Source organism: Poecilia reticulata, linkage group LG13 (assembly GCF_000633615.1).
Source record: "Poecilia reticulata strain Guanapo linkage group LG13, Guppy_female_1.0+MT, whole genome shotgun sequence".
In the NCBI taxonomy this organism is placed as follows: Eukaryota; Metazoa; Chordata; class Actinopteri; order Cyprinodontiformes; family Poeciliidae; genus Poecilia; species Poecilia reticulata.
The window spans coordinates 13,523,185-13,533,022 of NC_024343.1; the positions used below are offsets into that span (position 1 = coordinate 13,523,185).

A 9,838-nucleotide genomic window follows, 5' to 3' on the forward strand; every position below is an offset into this window, starting at 1 on the left:
GTGTGCGTGTGTGTGTGTGTGTGGTGTGTGTGTGTGTGAGAGAGAGTTGTTTTTGTAGGGACATGTTACATCCCACATGCACGCTGACTGCGCTCTTCTTGCTCATGTATTTCTGAGTTTGCGTGTGGCCACATAGTGAATAATCCTCAGCTGTGTTCCCATGACGACACTGGGAAAAAGATGCGTTACCACGGAGACTGCAGAGTGCAGATCCTTGAGGGAGGGTTTCTTATGTGCTCCAGCTTAGGCCGTTCTGCAGCGCTGCCAGCCAGGACTCAAATCGGACCTTCTTCATTTGGGACTTTTTTGGAAAACTTTTTGTGAATAGCGTATTTAGTTTGAGTAATGTGGTTAGCCATGATTGTATCAGATGTCTGCTCTGACATAATTTGTAGCCAGGTGCATTCATTAAAGCTGCTCCTAACTCCCAAATGAAACGCATTAAGCAGTACTTTTGGAGGTGTAAAATGAATGCTGGAGAGCACATGGGTTAATAAGTGAATTACTTTTATTTTTCAGCACAAGTTTTCTTTTTGTGGTCTCTGAAAAATTGTTTTTGCGTAAAAATTTTGTTCACATACTTGTTGTGAACTACTTTGTTCAACACTATCAGTTTGTTTTGATCTATTATGATGGCATGTTGCAGACTGCTAATTAAAGCTAGAACTAACCCAGCAACATGCACTTGAATTTTTCTTGAGAAATGTGGCATCTGTTTAAGAGAAATGTTGACGCAAATATGAAATATGAAAAAGAATTAAATGGTAAAGCAAACTTCACAGTTTGTTTTATTAAACAGTTAAAGATAGACATGCGCTAAACCTATCTTACATAAAATTATATAATTCACAACACGATTCAAAACAACCTAGTTAAAGGCCGCACAACTTCTTTATGGTGTCTGGAGATTAAAAAAAATACTGAGATCTTATGTTGCACATAATAAAAGCACAAGCTGAATCAGTGCTGCATTGAGAGAATCTCAGTCTTGTCTACATTTCAAATGGCGTAAACTGCAGATTGTCTTGGTCATAAGCTATAAGGTCCGGTTTCTGTTTGTGGTGCCTGGAGGTCATATCAGGCTGACTCCACTTCTGCTTAAATTGAATTTCCTAAATTCCCTCAAGTTTACTGGTTCACAGCATGCGTTTCACTTCTGGAGTTATAGTGTCTGACTCGAGCCCAGTTTGACCCCACAATCAATAAAACTGGGAGACAAAGAAAAGGCAACAATATTAATAGGAATTCAGATAAAATTCAGGATAGTTTAGTTGTGGAGGGGTTCTCTCAGTCCACAGCTCAAATGATTAGCAGTCCCGACAGCAAAAGTCAGAACTACATGTCCTGTGGCTGTTCAAACCTTCACAAAATAAAACCCAGCATTTAGTATAGAAAACCTTTCCTACTGTAATCCATTTCAGTCGGTAAAACTGCAATAATCTTAATGCGGATTCCTCAACTTGTGCAAACCGAATCGTTCAGATTCAGTGAAGATCACGCTGATGCGGAGAAATGGAGACACGAATCAGTTTATGTGTGGATGGGGGGCTCCCATCCCCCGGTTTAACAATCAGCAGGTTTAGCCCATCGATCTGTTAAAACCGAATGTGGCTTATGCGCAGCGCTGCTGTGCTGGAAGAACGGTGATGGGAAATAGGAAAAACTGATCCCAGAAAACAAAACAACGGAGATCACAACAGAGGTACAAACATTGTTTATTTGGGATCCTGCAGATCCTGCTGAGCTGACTTCCTAACTCTGAGCTGAGTTGGTGTTTATTGCTGCCTCAGAACCAGACAGTTCTAGGGGGATTTGTGAACCTTGAGCTGCGTGTCATGACACCTGTCTTCACATGAGCCTCCCACTCATTGAGCTACAATGCCTTGCAATGGGGTATACATTTCATTCCTAGGACGCTTTCTACATTTTATGACATTGGAGGACGACTTTATATGATGGAGCAATAAAAGGTAGCACATAACCGAGGAGCAGGATACACGTTTTTCGTTGTTGTGAATATAAAATGGAAATATGCCACACGTGTTTGCATTCAGGCCTCCTTTTACTCTCACACTCTCAAATAAAATGCAGTGCAGCAAATTGCTTTTAAAACTCACCTTACCAGTAAGCACAGTCTCCCTGTATTTATTTTAATCTCTATAAAACAGTGGCTCTTGAATAGTACACAGAATAAAGCTTAGTGCACATCATAGTGAACATGCTATTCCTGCAGAGGAACACAGACATTAAGATTATATTCACACTTCAGGCAAAAGTGGCCTAAATCCAACAATTTTCCCCATATTACTCGTTTATGTTATTGTTTTTTTTGTGACTGTGTAACCAACACTGCGGCGCCCCCTACGGGACATGGAGGATTTTTTTTTTCTTTTGCATTCCCCCAATTATTGCACGTTCCCGTGCAATAATTTACTGATCAGTTCATGTGACATAATTGATTGACTGTTCAGTTGCTGAGTTGTACTGTTTTTTTCTTCCTTCAGGGCTACATGCGTCCTCTGAAACAACCAGACGGCAGCTCCATCGTGGATCCCCTGCTGGTGGACGAGATGTTTTATCAGATCCCAGAGATCCTGGAGCATCACGAACAGTTCTTGGAGCAGGTTGCAGGCTGTGTCGGCCAATGGCACGACAGGCAGACGGTGGGACACCTCCTCATCCACTCAGTAAGTGGAGCTAAAAGTTATGGGTGAGAAGTTTAAATTGGCAGGATTTACATTTTCAAGGTCACAGGTGAATTTTTAATTTCTACTACTAGAAGCCTTGCTACAATTCTGAGATGTACTGTGTGAGTCTATACAAGTTTTTTTTTTCTTTTTAACATTTTTTTAAGTTCCTTTCAGCTGAGAATTTTAGATGTTCTAAAATTCCCAGTTTTAAGCATGAATGAGCTGACCTATGATTAGTGTTTCTTACACTGATCATCAGTGCAAGAAATTACAAGTGGCCTGCTGATGCAGCCAAAGGCATCTTTATCTGTACAGGGAATTGTACTGTAACACTGAGAAGTTTAGAAATGCAGCTGTAAGCAATGCCATTTGCAATAGTAAGATTTGTGTTTTTATTTTATTTTTTTGTGGAGGGATTTTTGCTTTTGCTATTCGCACTACTCTGTGCCATACGTTGGCACTGTATATTTATTTAATTTCTGCAATTATATTTGATACCCTTTTCCTTTATTATTCCAGTTGTTTACCTATAATTTCAGCTGGGAACATATGTGCCCTCACTTCTTTGTTTGTGGATTGCTTGGATTATGGCCCACATCTGTTTTGAATTTTGTCAGTGGCCACTTTATAAACATTTAAAATGAGAAAAACATACTTTTTTTCAGTCCATTTATAGAGGCTGAACTACATGCTGTATTTGTTAGACTGATAGTTATTTTCTTGCAGAAGTTTCACAAAAAAGGCTTATTGTCAAAATTAGTTTTTCATTTGACGTACACACATTTGTTGACATCGCTTTTTCTGGCACATTATCTCATGTGAAATTTAAAAAACAAAACTTTTTAAATCCTGTTTATAATAATATGAAGACAAAAACAATATCAACTATATAGTGTAGGTTTCTGATTGCTAGTTGTATTTTCTAAAGTTTCTTTGAGGGAGAAAATGCAATCTTTCTATTCTATTCAGTTCTTCCATGCTTGAATGATATGCTCTCTCATCTTTCCCATATTGATAAGTAGCATAGAGAAATGTCTGTTATATTACAGCCCAAGGAAGTAGAAAGTCATGGATTGCAGATTAATCGTTCCCAGATACTTCAGTCAACCTAAAATCTAAGTAAGAAGCTTCAGCTGCATTAATTGTACAGGAACTGCTTGAGCTTCACCCGACTGAGGCATCTGTAATTTCATTTTAAGCAATTATAGCTTCATTCTCACTAAAGAAAAGTACTCAAATTACAAGCTGGATTTTGCAGATTTTATCAATGCTACTTCAACTTAGTAAGAACATATTTACCAAGGAAAACCAGTAAATGTGGAGGGTGCTGTTGGTTTGTTTACTAAACCTCCATAAAACTGTGTTTTAGTTTGGTTAATGTAGATATTTCTGTCACAATTCATAGTGTTAAATTTCTGTAATTAATATTTTAATTTCAGTAGCTAAGACAAAGGCAGTATGTGCATTTAAACATACTACATTTGTAGTACTGTTTGTCCTGAAAAGACAAACAATTCTTCCAACAAGGAGAAGCTGGAATAAAGAGGGGAGGACCACATGTGGCAATATTTCAGCACTGTTTTTTTTCTAGTGACTTGCTCTGTGCCCCTTTTTAAAATTTCCCATGACCTAATGATGGCTCTAGACCTAGATGTTAAACAAACACTTCCAAACAATCAGAGTCGGCCTAAATGTTACGTTTGGTCTTTGAAAAAGACAGGAAAGAGAAATACTGAACTAGCAAGCAGAAATGTATTATGTCATATAAAAATCTGTAGTTTCTGCATTAGATTTTTTTTCCCCCTTTTTGGACCTGAAGTGATTATAAAGCCTTGATAAATTCAATTAAAAGCACCTTAGGAGCATTTTACCATTTACATGTGAAATTCAAACACTGTCTCATCTTTTTTTTATCGCTTCTCAAAGATTTTTCATACTTTCTAATGCAAAACTGGAGCTACATGGAGAAATAGTCCCTATAGCAGGCAGTTGGTGGTATTTCTCCCCCACTAGCAGGCACTATTGCATCACCCACTTCCCTGCTTGCACCACCATCCCCCGACTATCTAAACGGAAGCGGCTGCAGAGTGCTGCAGGCCTCGTTGGCGCAGTAGGCAGCGCGTCAGTCTCATAATCTGAAGGTCGTGAGTTCGAGCCTCACACGGGGCAAGTTCCTTTTGGTTTATTTTTTTTAACCCCTTGGCTGCTTCAGTCACTAGTCATTTTCATTTTGCTGGTGCTGTCTGTCTTTGTGTCTCTGTTAGAATCAGCTTTGTCTCGTCAGAAAATGTGCTATGAAATGTCATCACATAGTATGACGGTAATCCTTCAGTTGTTTCAGATTATTTACATTGCAAATCCCTAGAAACGTAAACACACCCTGTATTTCAATGTACATTTGTAAGTAATTCAAATTCTCTTTAAAAGCTGGGACTGCTGTATTAACGTCTAGATTATAGAGGATAATTGTATCTAATCATTTAAATTCCTTGGATAAGACTAATTTTATTGTAGAATTAGTCAAATTGTCAATAAATTGATCATTGTGTGTCAAGAAGTTGTCGGAAATCTTAAAATAAACAAATGATTATTTTTGTTCTTTGAGGAAAGAGAATATTATGATTTTCAATATATATATATATATATATATATATATATTTAGCAAAATCACAAAATTTGGATTTTAGTCCTGTTCACAGTTTTCCGCACACAGTACTTTATGTTGGTGTATTGTACAAAATTTCAATTAAATCGATTGCGGTTTGTGGTTGTATTGTGATAACATTTTTAAGGGGTATTATTTCTGTAACATAAAATGTATGAAATATGTGGAGCTCATGTATAAAAAAAGGAATTGTTGCATGTACGAATCAACACCTTTTTAGCACCCAAATTCTGCTCTTAAATGAAGTCATAAAGCAGCAATGAAACCGTTTTACTTTTCCCTTACATTTTATATAAAAATAAACTTGTTCATGAGCATAAACTACACTTTAAGCACACAGCCCAGACATGTTTTGAATCTGAAAGTCAGTGCTTTAAAAAGATTTTTTTGTCTTGACCGTATTAAGTGTGCAAACATCAGGGGATTAAAATGTTTAACACAAGGCATTGTGTTATCGACTCTCTGGCGGTGCACAGTTTAATCTTCTTGTTAACATTTAGACAAGTGGACACTCTTAATTAAAGCCAAGTAAAGATCAGAGGGAGCTATACTTAGAGGAAAAAAATCTACTGGAAAGAACTTCACCTTTTTACCTCATGTGTCCTCCACAACTCAGGCTTTTGTTTTGACGTTGCTTGTGACTTCCCAAAGTCAGAGAACGGACAAATTAAAGAGGGGAGGGCATCGGGCATGAAAGGTTGGGAACAGAAAATCTGAGATAATTAGGAAAATGTCAACTCGTATTTGATAGAGTGACAAAAATCTGTTTACTCTGTAATCGGGTTAAATAACAGCTCCCTCCACGCCCTCCCCTTCTGTTTAGATCTGTGCTACAATTTCATCTCTCTCTTTCTCTCTCTCTCTCTCTTTCTCTCTCTCTCTCTATGTCTCTCTCTGTCTGTCTCCCTGTTGGTCTTCAACCATTTGAGGGAAAATCAGGTCAGGCTGAGTCATCTGGGTTCATGTGTGTGATTGAAGGAGACAGAAAAATACAAGATAAATAGATAGACTGAAGGATTTTGTTTTTTTCTCAGAAACCTGGCAAATTTAGCTTACGGGAAATGTGACGTGTCTTAGGTTTGCCCTGGTTTGTGTTTCCTGTAACTAGTTGGAAGTATTCCTATTCCTAAGTAACCCCCGCCTCTTGCCCGAAATGTCTCGCTGGAAATAGGTCCCAGCACTCTTGTCCCGACCCCACTAGGGACGAGGGTGCAAAGAAAATGGACGGATGAATGGATGAAGAACAATAAAAAAAGTTTTTGTTTTTTATACCAACCTGCTTGATTTTGCAATGTCAAAGAGCTACATTTTCAAGTGTGGCATTTTAAAATTTTCTTTCCTTTTAAAGTAATTAACTTAAATCACTTAGTTTGAGATCTTAGAATCTGAAATGTTTTCTTTGTTGAAGAAAAAAGAAAGTAAAGCTGTTTTTTGTTGCTTTATTTGATGTGTTTTATTGTTTTTTTTTCATATTTATTGGTACAGAGATTAACTCTAATACCAAATTTCTGTGTCCTCATTTTAAATTGAGCTCAAATTACTGCCTGTTTCTTTCAAAGTTAAAACATCACTTTCAGGCTGATGTTCCTAAAGGGGTAATCAGTGTTTTATTTTTATTTTTTTCTTCCTGTAGTTCTCCAAAGATGCTCTCGCTGATATGTATTCAGCATACATCGACAATTTCCTCAATGCGAAAGATGCAGTCAGGATCGCAAAGGAGGCCAAACCAGCATTTCACAAGTTTCTGGAGGTGAGTGTCTGACCAAGTTTCTGGTGTTTCTTTTACGTGTGTCAGCAGCTGCTCTTGTTTGTAGGAAAATTTGTTCAAACTTTGAATTCTCTGCTTAGGCAATCAAACCTCTCATCTGAAACATACTGTAATGGTAATTATTCAGTGCAGGTATGTTAATAAGTGAGTTTTTCTTTTAACCACATCTGCTCTGACGCTGCAGCCAAATTTGTGGACAGTAGAACCAGTTCGCCATCTTGTGGTGAAGTTGTGAAGTTCACCACAGATCAGATTTTAGGGAGTTTTAAATTTAAATACTTATGTTACCTGCAGTAGACCACCAATCAGAGAGATGTGCAGGATTCCTAAAAGTACCTCAATCAGGACTCTTTCCCAACCGTTTTTATTTTCGGAAACAAGTTCAACGCTTCGTCCAATTATCATAAACCTTCCAACAAATCATTCACATTGTCGTAGTTCTTCTGGCCAAACAAAATTTCTGCTAGTTTCACTGTGCTGCACGTAATTTCCTGGGTTGTCCTCCCGTATTGTCCCATTAAAAAATTAATTCAAGCTACTGTTAAGGCTTGGCTCATAGACCAAAGCCAAAAAAGAAACGGGAAGCAACACACTGGTATAACTTAGAATTAGATTTATTTTAATTAAATTTGACTGGCAAGAAGAAGAAAAAAAGAGCGAGAGACTTCCAGGAAGCGGTGTGCCTTTTAGCCTTATACTGGCCAGCTGCCTCCATTTCCAATCAACTCCAATTTACCTGGAGCTCTGAAACACAAACACATTAACCAGGAGGGAAGGCTTCAGTTCATTTCACCATTTAGATGCTCTTTTTTTTGTGTGTGTGTCTGTCTGTCCATTGTCTCTCTCTCTCCCTCTAATCCAAAAGCAAAACATGCGTGAGAACAAGGAGAAGCAGGCTCTGGGCGATCTGATGATCAAGCCGGTGCAGAGGATTCCTCGATACGAGCTGCTGGTTAAGGTGACCACTTTGTCTGCGCTACACAGCTAGAAGTGAGACTTCAGCTGCACTCGGGTGGTATAAAGAGGGATTCATGTACATATTTTTTTGTTACTTGTTTAAGGACTTGTTGAAACACACGCCGGAGGATCATCCAGATCATTCGTTTCTGCTGGACGCTCAGAAGAACATCAAGCGACTGGCGGAGAAAATCAACAAGGGGCGTCGCTCCGCTGAGGAGGCGGAGAGGGAGGCCAGGGTTATCCAGGAGATCGAGGCTCACATAGAGGGAGTTGAACATGTGAGATGTTTTGACTTTACATCTACCAACCTGAACTAGTTCTGCATCGATTTAGCCTTTTTATAATTGCTGTTTTTTTTTTTTTTCTTTGACAGATTCTAAATCCACAGAGGAAATTCTTGAGGCAGGAAATAGTCATGGAGGCGGTAAGATTAATGTAGCAAACTCTTTTCTGGTGCATTCAGTAGTATCAAACAAACGTTACAGAAGGAATGTGGTTCAGATCACCTGAGCTGTTTCTGTCTCTGTGTAGAAGACTGTAGGGGGGAAGAAAGACCGTTCCCTCTTCCTCTTCAGCGATCTGATCATCTGCACCACCCTCAAGAGGAAGTCTGGCTCGCTGAGGCGCAGCTCCATGAGCCTGTATGCAACAATCGCCATCACAGCACGTCTCTAAAGCCCACACTGCCCCCTGGTGTTCAAAAAATGAATGCAACCTCTCTGTTTCAGATACTCTGCTGCCAGTGTGATAGATACCTCCAGCAAATACAAGTTTTTGTGGAAGCTTCCTTTAGAGGATGTGGAGGTGGTGAAAAGTAAGATTTATTTATTTATTAGTTTTTACTTTTGTGTTATTGTATCAATTCACTTCATGCATGATAAAGAAACTTGTAACCCAACGTTTGAATGTCTCTCATGTTTCTCCCAAAGGTTCTTCTCAGGCAACCAACAGAGAGAGCGTCCAGAAGATGATTACCCGATTAGATGAGGATCTCAGCACTTTGGGTCAGATCAGCAAACTATCAGAGACCCTGAGCTTCCCACATCAGGTACATGTGGCTGTGCAGAGTTTGGATTGGAAAGTTTAGAAAAATAAAGCATTTGCTATTAGTTATTTCCAGCTCTGGAGGATGAACTAGAGAATCTGTCTAACCTCTTCCATCTTTTCATTTGCTCCTCTCAGTCCCTAGATGAGGTCATAAAAGATCTGATGGCATCAGTCCACAAGGAGCTCTCAGAGAAACAGTCTTTGGCCTTCAGCATGACCTTCTTGCCCACAAAACTGGAGTTCACAACGGCCTCGGCTGAGAGCACCTTCGTCTTTGAGTTCAGCTCGCCCGACGCTCGGTCGAGCTTCGAACAGGCCTTTGAGGATGCCAAGAAGAAGTTGGGTCAGTGAGGAAATATATTATGTGATCAAATAAATGATGTCTTGCACGAAAAGGGTCGAAGGGGATGAGATTCTTTTCAGTAAACATTTATGTCTACCTGTAGCCGAGAAGCTACATTTCCTATCAATTTTGCAAAATCTAAGGAAACTTTACATGTGTTTCAGGAATCGGAGCAGCCTCGCTCTACTTGTGTTGTTAAAATCTTCCTGATTATTTTTGTGTGTGTGTGCTTTTAGCCATGAACAAGGACCAGTGGGACCCAGAATTCCTGAAGGCAATCCCTATTATGAAGACCCGCAGTGGGATGCAGGTGTGTGTGTGTGTGTGTGTGTGTGTGTGTGTGTGTGTGTGTGTGTGTGTGTGTG

The 9,838-nt window shown here is 39.2% G+C and overlaps 1 protein-coding gene and 1 non-coding gene across 2 annotated transcripts in view; both read left to right on the plus strand.

Moving 5' to 3' along the window:
* Positions 1-2,505: 2,505 nt before the first annotated feature.
* The window catches only part of arhgef17 (Rho guanine nucleotide exchange factor (GEF) 17), a 14,908-nt gene continuing 7,575 nt past the window's right edge, over positions 2,506-9,838 (plus strand). Inside the window, exons 1-10 of the mRNA XM_008425535.1 lie at positions 2,506-2,687; positions 6,989-7,105; positions 7,989-8,081; positions 8,185-8,361; positions 8,457-8,507; positions 8,615-8,724; positions 8,812-8,897; positions 9,013-9,131; positions 9,266-9,473; positions 9,710-9,783. Of these exons, the coding sequence (XP_008423757.1) occupies positions 2,511-2,687; positions 6,989-7,105; positions 7,989-8,081; positions 8,185-8,361; positions 8,457-8,507; positions 8,615-8,724; positions 8,812-8,897; positions 9,013-9,131; positions 9,266-9,473; positions 9,710-9,783 (1,212 nt within the window). The 5' untranslated portion in view covers positions 2,506-2,510. The remainder of the gene's footprint in view (positions 2,688-6,988; positions 7,106-7,988; positions 8,082-8,184; positions 8,362-8,456; positions 8,508-8,614; positions 8,725-8,811; positions 8,898-9,012; positions 9,132-9,265; positions 9,474-9,709; positions 9,784-9,838) is intronic.
* Positions 4,787-4,859, plus strand: trnam-cau (transfer RNA methionine (anticodon CAU)). The gene has a single exon. It is a non-coding gene; the product is annotated as a tRNA-Met (tRNA).